This window comes from Pseudorca crassidens, chromosome 7 (genome assembly GCF_039906515.1).
Source record: "Pseudorca crassidens isolate mPseCra1 chromosome 7, mPseCra1.hap1, whole genome shotgun sequence".
NCBI classification, from domain to species: Eukaryota; Metazoa; Chordata; class Mammalia; order Artiodactyla; family Delphinidae; genus Pseudorca; species Pseudorca crassidens.
Window position 1 is genome coordinate 20,503,384 of NC_090302.1, and position 17,470 is coordinate 20,520,853.

General features: G+C 53.9%; 1 protein-coding gene across 6 annotated transcripts in view; it reads right to left on the reverse strand.

The window, feature by feature from the left end:
• RGS3 (regulator of G protein signaling 3) overlaps window positions 1–17,470 on the reverse strand; it is a 127,676-nt gene that overhangs the window by 60,514 nt on the left and 49,692 nt on the right. For all 6 annotated transcript variants that reach the window (XM_067743580.1, XM_067743579.1, XM_067743581.1 and 3 more), the window contains 3 exons: window positions 15,028–15,139; window positions 8,818–8,861; window positions 2,900–3,022 (listed from right to left, as the gene is read on the reverse strand). In XM_067743580.1, the coding sequence (XP_067599681.1) occupies window positions 2,900–3,022; window positions 8,818–8,861; window positions 15,028–15,139 (279 nt within the window). The remainder of the gene's footprint in view (window positions 1–2,899; window positions 3,023–8,817; window positions 8,862–15,027; window positions 15,140–17,470) is intronic.

The window sequence follows — 17,470 nt, forward strand, 5'->3', positions numbered from 1 at the left end:
CAATCAAGTTATACAGAAATCTTGGATAACTGGACGACTCTAGGTCCTCAACTTTCATGAGAATCACAAAGCTTGAAGAGCTGCGAAGAGCCACCTGACCAATGCATAGATGGGACCGCCATGGCGGGAAGCGGTTGCCAAAGGTCACACAGCAGGGAGTGGCACACCTGCCTCTCTACTGTCCTTTGTTTGAATCCATCTTCCTCCAATTCCCTCTGTCTTTCCCCAGAAGCATTTCATGTTCAGGGCATATCACATTTATCATGTTTTGCAAATTGGGGAAGAACTTTTGCATTTTTTGAGATGTTTGAAGAATCCCACATTCCAAGTGTCAGCAAACACCGCTGAAAGGAACAGGGTTGAGAAGTGGCAGCACAGGAGTTTGGGGAGCTGCCTTGCAAAGCCCTCTTTCCCCAGAGAGGCACTGGAGTTGGGCAGACAAGGAGTGGCTTAGGCATCGGTTTCCATTCTGCAGCAGAAGGCGGAACAGTCTCAGAACAACAAAAAGGCATTAAAAAAAAAAAAGGCACGCTCCTCAGTGAGGGCTCAAAACAGATTTCAGGCAGAAGTGTTCTGCTTGACCAAAGCAAGAAGCCAGTGTCCAAGGTCTGCTTGGCCTTCCCTCTTCTCTCTCCCCTGGAGGACAGCAAGCCTAGTAAAAGGGCTGTGGCCCAGCCCTTGGCAAGGAGGTTCACGGTCACCTCGGAGGCAGCCAGGACCTGATGGAGCTGAGTGCAGGTGGATGGCCTGTGCCGGTTGGACAGCCACCTGGGCCCGGTGGTTAAGGTTTTGTTTTTTGCTGAAGCACTCCTGGAACCATACGGGGCTGGAGAAAATCCTATTTACGGGAACTTCTCTCAGGAAGCTTGCTGCAAGCGACTAGAAGGAATGAGCTGCTATGACTCTTCCAGTGGGTGTGATGGGGATAGGGAAGGTTGGGCATCCTCCCCAAGGGGCCTGCCTAACAAAAAGTGGTTACTAAGTGCCTTTCAAGGAGTGTGGGCCAAGTGGGGTGTGACAGCTGGGCAGGGCCCGCTCCCAGGTGAGGGGGCAATCCTGAGGCCGTCCCAGCGGTCAGGCCCTCCGTCTTTTCCCTCCTCACGCCCAACACAGAGCTTCTCCATTAAGCACACGTTTAAAGAGTTTTGATTTGAAGACGCGTCCAGCTGTTGCCTGCCCGGGCTGCCCATATATCTTGGCATGGCCCGGAAGCCAGGCCCCAAACCCTCGGGCCCTTCAAGGGTCAGTCAGCGAAGCCGCAGCCCTGCGGCAACCAGCGCCAGAAACCCAGCCTACCTTCAGTCACTCAAATTGTCCCCCTCACCCCCCAACTGAAGGTGGAGAGACTCCCCAGGGCGTTGAGAAGGCTGTTGCCAACACTCTCCAGAGCCGGCAAACTCTGAAGCTGAGGCAGAAAGAACTTCTTCCCCAGATCAGGAGGAGCTAAGCCTAAAACACAAGAAAACTGAGGAACACCAGTGCACGCGTGCCACATCCCAGCGGCCACCCCAGTGAGGAGGAAGTGGCCTGGTCTCTGATTGTGACCGACCCAGGATCAAGGGGGCCAGGCAGCCTACAGCCTTGGCAAGTCTCTGTTGAGGAGTAGAAGCTGAGACTGGGAACCAGCCAGCATAGCAAGAGCACCTACTGAATACCAGGCACTGTGCTATGAACTGTGTATGCACTGTCTCATTTAATTTGCACAACAACCCTTTGGAGGAGAAACTACTAGCCCCAGATGGGGACACCAAGGCACAGAGTAGTACAGTGACTTGCCCAAGGTCACCCGCCAGCCAGCAGCAGAATGTGACTCGGAAGTCCATGCTGTGCCCGCTGTCCTCCCTCATCACAGTTATTCTTGCCCCTGGCAAGTGTAAAACAAGATAACTGTCGAGTCTGAGATCACATAATTCTCAGACACGCGCTATTTGAGGAGCTGCCGTCCGCCACCACCCCACCAGCAGGGGCTGCGCAGCAGCCTCTTCCCCACCTCCCGTCCTCAGCAGCCTGCCCCACTGCCCCGTTGGGCTACGTGTGCATGGCGCGCAGGGCGGCCCTCAACGCAGCAGGAAGAAGCACGAGGCCTGCGAGTTGACCAGCTGGCGCTCGCTTTCCTTTACCCTCTTCTCCCTGGTTCCGGCCAACCAACCACCACGGCTCCCTCTGCAGCAAATCAGACCAAATCCCAACACGGCCAACACGTTCAGCAAGAGAAGGGACCTGAGTGGCTCACAAATGGGGGAATACAACTGTGCCTCGGCCTGGCATCCGGGGGACCAAGGGGAAGGCTGTAGTCCAGCTCCGATCCCAACGCCCTCCACAGGCACGGGACCAGCCGAGGGGGTGCCTGCCCCAGATCAGCTTCAGCTGAGAGTCTCTAATCTTCCCTGATGCTCCAGCCGGCCGGCTCCCAGTCCCCAGAAAACTCCACTTGGCTCCACCCAGCCGTGGCCTGCATCGAACCAGCACGGCTTCTGCCGCAAACGTCTCCTCCCAACTATGTCTGCTTCGGGCCAGTGTTAAACACCAGTGAGCTCACCGTCCCTGGGCACGACCTACACCCAATAGCAGAGGGGGGCCGCATGCCAGGCAGCAGCCGGGAGGCCGGCCCGAACTAGACCTTGCCGTCGGCAAACTAGAGAACAGAACCGAGAATTGATGGGTCGTGCTCCATCTGGCTCTGTCGCTCTCCCTGAGCACCGTCAAACTCACTCAGTAGATCCAGTGACACGCCAAGGGGGAGAGTCGTTCGAGCACAGGCCTCCTTGCCAAGAGCTTGCTGCCCAGATCCAAGTCCTAAGCCAGGGCTGGTCCCAAGCTCAATTTGGAGGCTCAAGGGTGCAGGCGGGCCGAGGGGGAGCCAGGCAGCCAGGGCTGTGGCCACCAGCGAGGCCCTTACCTTGCTCTCAGGGGACGGAGCCGCCAGCTGTTGCTGCTTCGCAATGTTCTCCGACAGGCACCAGCACACTCTCTTCTTCTGCTCGTGCGAGTGAGCTTCCAAGGTGAATAAGCACTCTGCCTTCTGATGTCAGGGGAAACAGAGAGAGCGGCAGTCAGCGCTGCTCCCTGGTTCAGGGGCTCCCAGGACCAAGCCCAAGCACATCCCTGGGCTCCAGAGGGTGAGGCTGCAGCAGGGAGGGGAGTGACCGCTAAAAGCCACAAATGCACACTAATCCCCGGTGACATCGAGGCAGCCAGACGAGCAGGGAAGCTGGCTCAGGGGCCAGCTGGCAAGCCGTGTGCCCATGGGTTGGGGGAAAGGAGGGAGGCAGTGGTTCCCAACACAGTGGAGTTCTGTGGAGAGCCACCGACTGTGACGGTGAGGTCACCCCCGGGGACAGGCAGCACAAGGCAGCAGCTGGGGGAGCACGTGGGGAACCCAGAGGGCCAAGGTCTCCGCCCCTCTGATGCTCTACGGAGCCAGGACCCCTCCCCGGGCTCACAGAACCCCTCTCCCCCACCTCAGCACACTCATCTGATCACAAGGCCAAGGTTAGATGGGTGCCCAAACAGCGACTCGGTCCCTTTGGAAAGTCCTTGGGGAGCAATTGTGTGGCCTCGTACAGCCCCACTACTGCCTGACACGTGAGCTGGGTCTGATCAATGACTGTTCAGCTCAACTGAGTGCAAGTCTCTACCACTGCTGTCATTTAAATCTCACTTTGCTATTTAACCTTGTTAAATGCTGCAGTCTTGTCTCCCCAACTAGACTAGAAACTCCCTCTAGGAAGGCCTTTTTCAGCCGGGCCTAGTGCAGTGCTTGGCAAGTGAAGGCCTCAGTAAGCTCTGGCTCCCTGGAGGGACTTCCGGGATGAGGTCAAATCCAGGCCAGCTTACAGGCACCGGGGAGCGGCTGGGACCCAGGGAGTCGGCCCCGCCCGCCCCGAAGGAGTCAGAATGTGCTGGGGGCGGGGAGGGGCGGGACAGCATGCCCAGTGTTATCCTCTCCAGGACGCTCTGAGGAGGGGATGGCTAGCTCTTTCTGTCTCCGCTGGAATCTGATTATAACCCCACAGGACTGCGATTAGATTAACTCATCCAAGGAGCTAAGAGCGTGAGCCGGATGGATTGGAACAGAGAAAAAGACAGTGTTTCTACGCAGTCCTTCCTTGTTTTGCAGTTGGACAGGCCTGGTTTGAATCCCAGCTTTGCCACCTCCTAGCTGTCACCTCAGGAAAGCCTGTAAAATGGGAATGACAGTGATATCACCTACCTCCCAGAGCTATTGGGAGGGCAAGCAATAACCCAGGCCTCAATAAACAGCAGCTATTGTTGTTATTAGTACTTCATTTGTTTAAGAAATATTTATTGAGCACCTATTGTGTGTCAGGGACTGTAGTAGGCCCTGGGGGTGAAGAGGGAGATAAGAGAGACTGAGTTCTTGCCCTCAGGATGGGGGCAGAGACAATAAACAATTAAACAGTGTAATTACAAATTGTGGAAAGGCCAAAAGGGAGAGGTCCTATCTGAGCCTGACAGACGGAGAAGGCCATTCTGAAGGGGCTGCACTCCAGCAAAGGCTGAACGAGAAAGAGCCAGCCAGGAAAGTGCTAGGGAGAAACTGTTCCAGGCAGAAGGAACAGCAAATGCAAAGGCTCTGAGCTGGGGTGGTTATCAGCATCATCTAACAGCATTTGGGGACATAGTCTACCTGCCATCAAACCCAACCCTCAGGGATGCTCCCCTTCAGGGAAGGGCCACACCCCATGCTAAGTGTTCCCAGGGTGCCAGCCATTCCTTTCCAGCCCCAAAGTGCTCAGAAGCTGTTCTTCCTAAAAGCATCAGAGGAGAGAGGGAAGAAAGCCCCACCTCTTGGTTTCAGGGAACTGAGTGGATGTGGTGAGGCAATCCTCCCACTTAATAACCGATTCCCACCACTTCCCGGAACCCCCAGCCCACTGCAGGGGAAGGACACACCCAGCAAAGACCCCAAGATGCTCCAGGGAGAAACCAGGTGGGGCAGGAGCTGACTAGCGGGCCCTCTGCTCCCTGTCTCATTGTGTTGCCCCTGCGAGGGGAGAGTTGGGGCAGGGACTGTGGTCCCTTCCCGCTTGGAAAGGCCGTCACTCCACAAATCTGGTCCTGGCCCGAGCCTCCCAGGCCTGCCTCTGCCTTTATCTTCCTGAGCCCCAACTTCCTCCTCTCTTTCTGTTCTGAAGCAGGATTCTGCCTTAATAATAATTCCCTTGATCTAAGTATCGATTTTAAAAGCACCTTCCCATCCATGATCTCAAGAAGGCATCCGAGGCACCAAGGACCTAACCCTAGGCCTGGCTGGGGGGTAGGGCTGGCCGTTTTAGACGGGCACACATTTTGGGGAAGGCCTTGCTCCCAAGGCTCCTCTCTAAGTGTTGCCTGAAGCTTTGGAGGCTGGCCTGGCCAAGAGAGGGAGCATGGAGACAGCTCCCTCCAGGGAGGCTGAATTCCCATCTGCCTAAGTCTGTCTAAATCAGGGGCCCCCACTGTCTGCCTGGCTGTCCCTGCATGTGAACCGTCTCTCTTGGTCCACTCTGTGATCCCACTCATCAGTTTCAACACTGATAGACACCGTGCCCTCAAATATCAGGCTCCAAGGTCAAGATTGTAAGCTGCCCTGAAAGCATCCTCACGAAACTCACTCAGAGGCAGGGCTTCCTTGACTGCAGCGTGGTTAGCTAAGCACAGAGCCCGCCAGACGCGACAGCACTGGGCCCAGACCTCTGCATTCAAACATGAGCATCCCCAAATCCAACTAGAAACATGGCTCCCCTTGCCTTCTTTAAAACCCCCATCTTGCCTCAACCTCCTTGTTCCTGAATTAATATTATCCTTGTAAAAACTAAAACCTCGGGGCTACCCTGGTGGCGCAGTGGTTGAGAGTCCGCCTGCCGATGCAGGGAACACGGGTTCGTGCCCCGGTCTGGGGAGATCCCACATGCCACGGAGCGGCTGGGCCCGTGAGCCATGGCCGCTGAGCCTGCGCGTCCGGAGCCTGTGCTCCGCAACGGGAGAGGCCACAACAGTGAGAGGCCCGCGTACCGAAAAAACAAACGAACAAACAAAAACCTAAAACCTCTTCTACTACAATTTATGTTTGCTCACTTGCTGTGACAGATGTTCTCTCATTTTATTCAATTCTCTCAGTGACCCAATGACATAGGGAGGAAGGAAAAACACAGCTGTTACCGTTTTTCAGATGAGAAAACTAAGGCTCAGAGAGGTGAAGTCAGCAGTCCCAGGAGGTTTCAGGAGAGGAGGGATTCAAAGTCTGTCTTCCGCCTCCTCCAGAGCCTTCGATCTTGCCTCATTTGTTTAACAGTATACGTACATTACAAAAAATGTGAGATCTTCCTCTTAGCTTTTATTTTAAAGGATCAATAAATCATCGGTGATGTCTCTAATGGAGAGTAACTGAATATGAAAAGCTCTCCGCCTGTTAGGAAGCTGACAGAAATAATAGCTACCATTTATCGAGCACTAACCGTGTGGCAGGTTCTGCGCTAAGTGCCTTGGACACAGTATCTTACTGGATCTCATTTAATCATTACAACAACCTTACAAGGTAGGACTCCTCAGCCTTGTTTCAGAGATGAGTATGTGACTTGCTCAACCTTGGCAGGGCCAAGATTCCAATCTAGGTCTTCCTAACCCCAAAGAGCAAACTCTTAAATTAATGGAGCCAGGATCAAATTCCAAGTTAGCGGATGGTCCCTGACCTGTGTGGCCTTTGACCCGACACCCCTGGTACAGCCAGTTGTGGGCTGCATCTCTCCCATGGATTTGTAGGGGCTGAGGGACACCTGTCCAGGGAAATAGAGGCCCCAGGGCCAAGGACTGCTCAGAACAATCCCACCCACTTGATAACTAACCAGGACCTACTGCTGGGGAACAATCAGAGCTGCTGCCCCCCAGGCAGTTGGGGCTTTCCCAATGCAGAGTGGAAAACTGTCCCCAAATCCTGACTCTCTTGCCCTGCCCTGGTTCTTCTCTGGACACTACCTGCATGTTAGGCAATGAAGAGAAACCACTTGCTGGGAGTTCCAACTAAGACGTGAGTCTGGGGTTCCCCATGAGTTCCAAAACCACTGTTGTCAAGCCTATTCCAGGCCACAGGGCAAGCAGGGATCTTGTCTTCCCTGTGATACAGACATGCCTCTCGTAAAGAGCAGCCCATTAAGAGAACAGAGGGGCTTCTAGCTGCCTGTGATCTTCAAACACCCAGCCCCTTGGGGTCAGATCACCTGACACTTTACTGAAATAAAAGGTCCCAGATCAATATCCCTTCATCAGTCTTTGGAGGGGTAGGAGGTCACGGCTCCCTGGAAACCAAGGAGCAGAAGTGCTTTTCTCTGGGAAAAATAACCCCAGCCTGGCAGGAAGCTGTCTTGGCATTAAAGAACCTGGAGTCTCATTTCAGGCCCCGCTGCAGAGAACTGGAATCCAGATGGGTGAGGCTGGGGAGGCAAATGCTCTGACTCTTCCCAGCCTGCCTCACAGCTTCTCCTAAGCTGCTCGCTCGGCTCCGGGGAAATGAACTCACGCCCCCCTGAAGGGTCTCCACCAGCTACTTCCTGTGCCCGGTGGGGATATGCTGACACAGGGGAGGACATCAATGCCTTCTTGGACCTCGAGTGGCCATTCTAGGCTGCCAGGGTCCCCGGCTCGGCTCCAACAAGGTCCACTGTCCTTTGGATTCCCTGCTGTCCCCTGAAGCTAACTTCTCATCAACCGTCTTGTCCTCAGGGGTCTGTGTTCACCCAAGGGACTCACCTGAAGCCCTGCACCTCCTATCTTAGCCAGGAACTGAAGGAATGATTTTCCAATCACAAACAACATGCAAATTCCTTCCCAAAATGGTGTACTCCTCTTGGCCAGCCAGTGTAGACCAGGCCTCACCCATAACGTGTGGCCAGTGTAGATTCTCCCACAGAATAGGCAGTTTCCCAGGACTGTTACTGAGTAAGACAGACGAGCAGAAGCAGAGGGAAGGAATGGGTCTAATAAATCCCTGCCTGGAACTGGTAGCAGACTCATATGAGCAGAGGTACAAGGCTGGGATTAGAAAATTTGCTGAAAATTGAAAAAATTTGTATGGATCAGTGGCTCTCAACTTTTTCATCACCAAGGCCCTCTTTGATTAAACCCCTGGTAATGATATTTTATCTCCCGAACCACGTCAAGCAATAAGCTGTGTGTCCCCATTTTGCTTAGCAAAGGCACACTGTCTAGCTGAACTTCTCATCAGACTGAGGTAACCAGTCTTAAGGAATTAAGGAACATCAATCACACTGAGTGGGCGTCACTCCAGCCCAAAACACAGACGCTAGATGGTTTCTTTCACCTGTATTATCTGGCCCAGGTAAAGGTACAGTTGCCTTCAGGCCTTTTGAAACATTGACAAGACCCTGCAGGAGGGGACATAGGTGGTACCTTCTAGAAAGAGAGGAGGAAAGAGGTGGGCACAAGAATCAGGGTGCTCTATAGAGGAAGGACTACCAAGTGAATAGGGTGATGGCTGGCTCTCAGGCCACACCCTCACTGTGACCCCCTGCAGGGGCTGGAGACCAGAAAGTCCTAAGCAGGAGACCACAGTGTCCTTCTGTCCCCTCTAAGCGCCTTCACGTCCACTGCTCTTCTACACAGAGGTAAGAGACACAGGGGCAGGGGTTGCTGTTCCCATTCCACAGAGCAGGACACTGCCACTCTGGACCTGCCCGGAACCCCTGCAGGAGTTGGTGTGGAGGCAGCATCAGAACCTGCACTAGAACCCGGCCCAACATCTTCCTTCAAGCACCAGGACACAGATCTCTCTCTTCAGATTCAGGGGGAAGGACTCACCTCTGCTAGATACAGCACACAGAATTTCAGGTCTTCTGAAGAACCTTTGAGGGAACAAAAAGTAAGACTTGCTTTAGAACTGGTTACAGAGTCTCAACTGTTTGCTTAAGCACAGCCAGCTGTCTCACCCAGAGGGCTGTGTGTGGTACTTCCTGTAACAAGAAGAAGAAAGGGGCAGGGAAATCTCTGGAGGAAAGCCCACTTAATATCTAATTAGGTTGAGATACAGATGTAAGGCCTTTGCCTGCAGGTCAGCCTGACCCAAGGAATACTGAGCTCTCACCCTATGAGAGGTAGCCAGGAGCACCCTCTGGGCATCAAGCAGTGGGGTACAGGGAGCTGTCATCCATCCCAGGAGGCCTCTTCCTTTCCATGTCCCCTGCAATGAGGGACATGGAGGCAGCACACACTTGGGTTTTCTTTTAAACACTCCAACTGCCTTTGCCATTTTGAAATTCAACAAGGAGCCACCCAGGAATGCATGGGCTATGCAGGGGGATCCCCAGTCACGGGCTGGGTGGAGCCCAGAGATGGCTTCCCAGCCCAGGCCCAACCCCTCAGTGTGTTTTCCTAGAGCCTTCTCACCCCTGGTCTAGAATCCCAAACTCAAACACTCACCAAACCCTCTCCACCTGGGAGGCAGCTGGGAGGGCCTGTTGGCCACTCCCCGCTCCTCCAGCAGAGAAGCTGAGGCGGGATACCTACCCTAAGGTGGAAGATGATTTGGTCAGCCTGCTGCAGAAACACAAGAGCCAAGAGATGACCCACAGCTGTCAGGGAAGGCTTCCTGACAAAAGGGGGACTCTTCTGAGCTTGAACTCAAGGTGGGAAGAGAGGGCACTCTGGGAGGTGGGAACAGCACGGGCAAAGGCATGGAGATGCAGAAGCACAAGTTGTGCTCAAGGGATGGCGACTGTGAGGTAGCCCCGCCTCCTCCTCCAGGTGGCCTTCCATGACTGCTGCAGGCTGCTCCTCGGAACCTGGCAGCACTCCCCGTGGGCCACTCATCTGAGCACAGGCCAGGGCTGGTTAGGAACTTCCTGTATTTCAAGCATTCGACCTCACCAGGCAGGTCATCCTTTTTGAGGGAAGCAATCATACAGCACATATAACGGCAAACACTTAAACTGCCATGGGGTTTAGAGTACCCAGTGCTGTGTGCCAACTACAGCGCCAAATGTTTCATGTGCATAAACTCGACACTCACAACAACCCCTATGAGGCAGGGGTTATTATCATCCATGATTCATGTGAGAAAACTGAGGCACAGGGGGTGAGTAACATGCCTCAGGTAGAAGGGGGAAGAACCCAGATTTACACCCGGGAAGCCTGGTCCCAGAGCTCACGCTCCGAACCACTACACACCTGCCTCTCAAATGCCCACCACGTAGGCCCTACCCAGGCACCTGTCCCCTCAAGGAAACAGGACTAGTGCTGGGCTCAACGCAGAACCCTCAACATACACCTGAATCAAAGAAATTGTCAAAATGCCTTACAAAGTAGAGGCGGCAAGGGAAAAACAGAGACGGTGGGTCAAGCCTATTCCTAAGAAAAGTAGTGAGTGAGGTCCTCACGTGGGTGGAGGCCAGGCCCCCTCGGAGCAAGCATATGGGCAGTTTCCTGGGCAAATCTATCCCTAAGGCCAGGGATGTCAGCCAGAGCTAGATGAAAATAGCTCATAAGTAAATGGGGGTTTGCTTTGGAATTAGAATAAATCCTTCTGCTTCTCCCCACCTAGAGATGGGCTGGGGGGCAGGGGGCAGCCCTGCCTAAGAAGTCCATCGTGTTTAAGAAACCTCTAATTTCAAAGCTTCTGCCAGTTCCTCGCATTGCTGAGAGTGGAGACAAGGGGAGGTGGCTTCTTTTGTTTAAGAAAACACACTGGGACGTTTCCTTGACTTTCCAGAAGCAGACTTTAGTGCCAAGGGAGAAACAAAAAGATCTGTGTAAGAAAATAACAGAATTTTGGGTTTTAGAAGCTGCCAGTGAGAGAAGAGGTTCTAGAAGGGAGTGGAAAGCCAGGTAGATGGGAGCCTCAGGGAGACAGGAGGCCAAGGTTGGGGGATGCAGCCTAGGACATATTCCCGTGGCGAGGGATCGCTGACGGATCGCCTTGAAACTTTTCTGTGCCGCGACACCCCACCATCGCACCCCTGCGTTACTGCACACCTTCACTGAAATCTGCTCCCCGTCATGGCCTTGTGCTGGCAGCACTATGGGAGGAGGACAGAATGGGGGCAGCGCTCAGCATGGCTCAGAGCCTCATAAATAAGGACAGCAAGGCTCAGGAGCCAAGGGTGCCTGTAAGGAGCTGCAGCTGCAGAAAGGAGGCTGCAGCGTGGCTGACCCAGGAGAGAAACCTCAGCTCCGCCGGAAATCCTTCCAAAACACTGGACTGGGCTCTGGACTTTCCAGAGCGTGGAAACGGGGGCAGGTGTAAAGGAAAAGGGACAGTGAGGCAGCACACATTCGGGCCTTCCATCCAACACTCCAACCACTTTCACCATTTTGAAATCTAACAAGGAGCCATTTGGTTCCTGGGTGAACCCTCTTTCCCATCAAGGAATGTGGGCCATGGACCATGGGCTATGCCAGGGTGATCCCCAGTCATGGGCTGGGGGGAGCCCAGAGGTGGCTTCCCGGCCCAAGTCTGGCCCCTCTGCCATTTTCCCAGAGCCCTCTCAAGCCTGGGCTGAGATCCCCAAATCCACCAGTTACCAAGTCCGCCCCACCTGTGAGACAGGCCAGGAGGGCTGTTGTCCCCGTTTTCCAGATGCAGAAACTGAGGCCCAGGGAAGGAAAACAACTTGCAGAAGGCATGCAGTGGGCAAGTGACAGAGCTGAGACTTGAACCCAGGACTGCCTGCCTCCAAAGCCTGTGTTCTGACCACTATGTCACACTTCTGTCCCTCTCCCAGTTTACTCATCTGTCATTTCACCTGGCCATGCGCTCCGGAGGTGGGAATGTATGTGCGTCTCTTCCTCTGCTCTCACCCTGGTGGCCAGCACTGAGGTGGGCTCTGAGGAGGTGCTCAGAAAATGTCAACCGACTAAATTTAACTCCAAGTGTACCAGCAGCCTGGACCTAAGCAGCTGAGTTTCCAAGATGGGGCGCCTGGGCTCCTCAGGGTGGATGGTGAACCCAAGAATCAGCTGGACATTTCCAGGCCATCCTGAGAGACCACAGCAGGTCAGGAAGACACACTGTGGGTGGGATACTGGCCACCCGGGAGGCAGAAACACAAAGAACAGCAAAGCCAGTGGGCGGCAGAGGCAGGAAGAGACCACAATGGGCCCCGGCTGACCGGAGATGTCCCAGTTGTTAGCGCCAGCTCTCCGCCTGTTCCCATTACACTGCCATTCAGCCTTGCTGAAGCTCGGGGGAAGCTGGGCAGGAGGAGGGCGGGCAAGGTTTAAGTGGCCACCAGCCGGGAGCCCTGAGGGAGGAGTTCACCCCAGCCCCCAAGCTGAGGCCATGCTTCCCATCTCCCTTGGGTCCTACACTCATTCACCCAACAAACAGTCATTGGGCATCCACGATGTTCTGTGCCCGTGCCCAGCCCTGGGAGTAGGCTTGGTCAGCAGAGCCAAGCATGCATCAGGCATGTCACACAAGGGAGTCCTTGGTCCCTGGGTGGGGCAGATCCTCCTCGGCCAGGGAACTGCCCTCGCCAGCCCCAGCCTGCAGGAAAGGCTGGGTGTGCTCCTTGTTCACCATCTTCTCTGCCTCAAACTGAACTTTCCGCACATGTTGATTTGAAAGAGACAAGAAACCTTAGGAGTCATGAGCAATGTTAACCAGAGACCATCCTGCCAAGAGGAGCTCCAGCTGAGGCCCCAAATGCATCTCTTAAAAGCCTCGCTCAGGCCATTGCTGCTGCAGCGAGTCTCTGGGGGTGCAGGGAGGCGGGCAGGAGTGCGGGTGCCAGGACTCAGGACACCGGGTCCTGCAGCTCCAACTCCGACAGCTGGAGAGGTGGTCACCGGACTTCTGCAAACCCTGGGACCCCCAAGGCTGTCTCAGGGAGCGGGGCAAGGGCTCCCCACAAGTGCCTGAAAAGACATCTAAGCATTGGAATGTGCACCTTGAGTGCTCAGTGTCTCTGAGCCATTGCCTTCGCTCCCAGCAGCTCCCTGGCTCCATGGAAAGCCACACTCGCTGTGTTTGCTGACCGACACTGCTGGAGAAAGGCAAGACAGTTCGCACCAGAGCAACGTCCTGGCCAGCCAGGACAGGCGCGCGCGCACACACACACACACACGCACGCGCACACACACACACACACACACACACCCTCACGTGCCAACCCAATAGGCTCCAAGGGCTGTGGTCATCTCTCCTGAGCAGTGCTGGTCTTGGCCACCCACAGTCTCCAGCCCCAGGAGGCCATGCCCGCACAGGCTGGCGCTCACATGCAACCTGGCACGCAGGAGGTTTCTCTGCCACGCCCCAAGGCCTCACGCCACCCACCCTGACCAGCCGCCACCCAGGGGAGGATGGTGCTTACCCTGCCTCTCACTTCAAGCCTTAGGTTGGGGCCTCCAGGAGGGGAAGATCCAACCAATTCCCAGCGGGCTCCCCGCACCCGGGCTAGGGGTGGGGACCAGACAGATGAGCACTGTCCAGCTTCTCAGAGCAACCTCGGGGTCCATGTGGGCACGTCAGGTCTGGGAGGGAACACACTGGACTGCCCAAGCCTGGTTTCACAGACAGAAAAACCACAGCCCAGAAAAGGGAGAAAGGAGCAGCTGAAGCCACACCACACGTCAGCAGCAAAGCCGGCCCAGGGCCTCAGGCCCCCAGCTACTGCCCTCGGCTCTTCCTCTGCCCTGTGGCTCCCAACCCGCACCCAACGCTCAGCCAGTTTGAAAGCCCTCTTCCCCCTCCCTCCTTTCAGCAGGAGGCTGAGCTGCCCAGGGTCCTGGGCTTGCAGGCCCCAGACTTGTGTGATGAGCCTGACTTGTGTGATGGTTCTAATCAATCAGCCTGTATTACCAAGCACAGCCCCCCACCAGCACCCCTCAAATATGACTGGGTCCTAGATAGTGGGAGCTGGGGGTGGGCAGGCGTGTGAGTGCATGTGTGTGCAGAGGGGTAGGAGGGACGGGAGAATGGGTGTGTAGGGGAAGCTGGGCGTGAGGGACAGAGAGAGGGGCAGGGCAGCAGGGAAGCCAAGGGCAGAGTCACTGTAGCTCTCGCCCACCCCGCTCCCGCAGGTAATGGGGGGCTCCTTGGAATGCCAGGATCTCAGCTGAACACGCTCAGAGGGCTGTTCCTCCCCATGACCTTGGTCAGGCCCAGCCCACCCTGTAGGAGAGGCTGGCCCCAAGCAAGGTGACTTGCTTTTTCCCCTCAGTGGCTGCAGTGGGCAGTGGGCAGGAGAAAGCCAGAGGCAGAGAAGGAGAAGTTGTAAGCGACTTCCTATGGGGTTGCGAGAATGGAGGTTCTCACACGCCCTGGGTTTCTAAGGAGGAAGAACAGCGGGGGCACCGAGCACGCAGGCCGGGTTTGCAAACAGGCAGGAAGTTTTCCTGGAGCAAAACCCGTCAAAACAGAATTCTTTCACTGGGTAATATTTTCCTCCCTGCCCCTGTCACCCATGCTCAAACAGGTCTGGTGTTGTTTTCATAATCTGGGAGAGGAAATTGAGCCCCTTTCAGCAGAGACCTCAGGCGCCAAACCAAACCACTCGACAGATACTCCCGCTGGTTTCCCATTCCCGAGTGGAGGGGAGGGCACCGTGGCAAGTGTGGGGTAGAGACTCACTTCACCCTCCCACGTGCTCATGTCCCGGATGTGTTGCCTGGGCACACAGTGTGGGCCAGCCATTTTGCATAAACGACCTAATTTAATCTTCACAAAAACCTTCTGAGATACTATTGGTGTCCTCACTTACGCATGAGGAAACAGGCTCAGAGAGGTTGAGGAACTTGCCTGAGGTCACACAGGTAGTGAGGGGCAGAGCCAAGATTTGAACACAGGTCTGTCTGAAGCCAGCGCTTTTCCCACTCCACTCCCAAGCCTCCCTGAGACCTCACTGGAGCAGAAGCCTCCCAGCAAAGCTCAGGGTGTACAGGGGCCTGCCAGCCTAGACTGGAACGCCAGTGTCTGAGAACCAGATCTAGGGGCACACATCCCATCCATGCTGCCCAGAGCAGGCCTCAGAGAGAGTGCAGAGGGAGTCCAGGGCCTCTCGCGCATGCACTCACCTTCCTGCAGCTTCACGCTCTGGAGGTAGAGGGGGTTCCTCAGGACGTTGCAGCGGCCTGGCTCATCCTCTTTGGTGAAGAGCAGCAGGTCAGAGTAGGCAAACAGCGTCACCTGCACAGGGAGAGAGCAAACAGAGCTCGCTGTTCTGCTGTCCCAGAGGCCAGAAGCCACAGCCTCCCCTGGGAGTCCAGGTAACGCGTCTCCATCATCTCGGGCATAACCAGGAGCAGATGCTCAGCGTGGCCTAAGCCAAGGGCAGAGACCTGACCTGCAGTCAAGGCTACCCTTTTGCCTACTCCTCACAGTAGGAAAAAATGACAGAACAAAAATCAGCCCTCATCCTCATTCTCCATGCCTCCTGACGGCCTCTGCCAGCCTCTCAACAGCCCGACACCCCACAGGCCCACCTCTCTGACCAAACGCCTCTGGAATCTCCAGCCCAGTGCCCTTGGCTTGGAGCCACCCTTGAGCTGCAGGACGTGCCACATTTGCTTGCATTCTCCTCTAAATGTCCGGCTGAAAGAGCACTGGGCTTGGAGTCAGAAGTCGAGGCACCTGTCCCACTAAGTAGCCATGAAAACTTGGTTAAGTCTGCTGAATCCCTTCTGCCTCAGTTTTTTTCATCTGTGCAAACAGGGGGGAACGTCCCTGCCCAGCTCCCTACAGGCTTCTTTCACAAGGTCTGTGTAGACAGTGAATTTGAAGCATCATGCAATGTGAGTATCCTTACCAAATTCCTTGTAGATAATTTTAACTGCGTTCATGCACAGTCAGTTCAAGAAAAAGCCAGTTACTTACGCTCCAACACAGACAAGCACAGAACTTTTATCTCTTTTATACACTAGCTGCTCCAAAAATAAAGGAGAAAGATATTTTTAGACATTATAGGTAAACCATCAGGCATGCTCAGCATATTTTTATGCTAAAAAAAAATCCACTTGATCCTCTAATGCCAGTAAAGATTACACTGGTCTTTGTTTTGTAAATCCTGCGGTGGCCTTTAGTCAAAAGCAATAAAAACCCTATTTCAGATTCTCTGAAGAAAACAAAATATTATTAATTTTGTGGAATTCCCTTGGAGGTGTCAAAATCTGACATTTCATCTCATCTGGGGTAAGAAGAGTCCGCTGGAAGGTTGGCATGCACCACGAAGGGCCACAGTGAGTGTGTGCTGGATTGTTGACGAAGTTTAAAAAGCCAACATGTTGACATTTAGCTGTCAGACTGTTGAAGATGACCTAACAACTCCACCTCTATGACTCTAGCCTATAGAAACACTTACAAGGACATAGAAATATGAACATGTAGGGATGTTCTCAGCATTACAAAATTTTGTAATTTTAAAAAAGAACATAAACACCCATTAAGAGAGGATGGATAAACTAAATTATGCTACCTTCATGTGGGAGAATTTTATGCAACTATTGAAAGAAGAAAGTAGAGCCATGTGGGCAGAAATGGAAATCTGTCCATCATAAATCAAAATAGTGCAATGTCCAAAAAATAGCTAGCGTATAATCCAACTTCGTAAAACCAAACTGTAAACCTGTCTGTATTTATACATTTTTTAACGTCTAAAATACTCATCACAGTCTTCACTGTGGGGAATGGGACTTGACTTTATACGTTTCTGTTTAATTTGCATTAGTTTGCAATGAGAATCTGTTACTTTTATAATTTAAAAATACATAAATGTTTTTCAAAGGACTACGTGGCACACAGAGGTTTGAGGGAATCTGGGCCACAGAGACGGTAGGGGGCATTCTTGAGCAGGAGGCATTCAGGGGCTCTGGCTTATCTAACGGGGACCAAACACAAGGGCTCCTGAACCCTGGGCTGGAAGGCATCCTGGCAGTGACTCTCTCCAAACCCCTTCCCGTCACAGCCCTGACCCAACATAGTCCACAGAAGCCTCCATTTACTGAGCACTTACTTTCTGCTCAGTGGATCCTCACTGTAACTAACATCATTGCCCTCATGTATAGGTGAGGACCCTACAGCACCGAGAGGTTAAGTGACCTGTCCAAGGCTACACAGCCAGAGACCATTGCCCAGGTCTGGATGACCGCAAAGCTCTCACAATATGGTGAGGTAGCAATGTGCCTACAGTTGTCCTGTCCCTGAATGTGAAAGAATCCAAGCAGGGACCAAAAAAGAGGCACAAAGGAGACAGAAACATGAAGTTAAGGGAAGGGAAGAAAATGATCTCAGAGTTCAGAAGGAGTTTAGGGGTTGGTTGTCTGAGGAGAAGACTTCAACGTCCAGTGAGTGGAAAGGAGAAAGCTCTACACTAGGCAAGCACAAGACAAACCCTCAGGGTCCCCTGACCCACTCAGTGGAAACCAGGAAGTGGTCTCTGGACCCACAGGGAAGCTGGCAGGGGAAGGGTCAGAGGAGATAGTCTGTCAGGAGCCTAAAAATTCAAAAAACAACGCAGGCCCA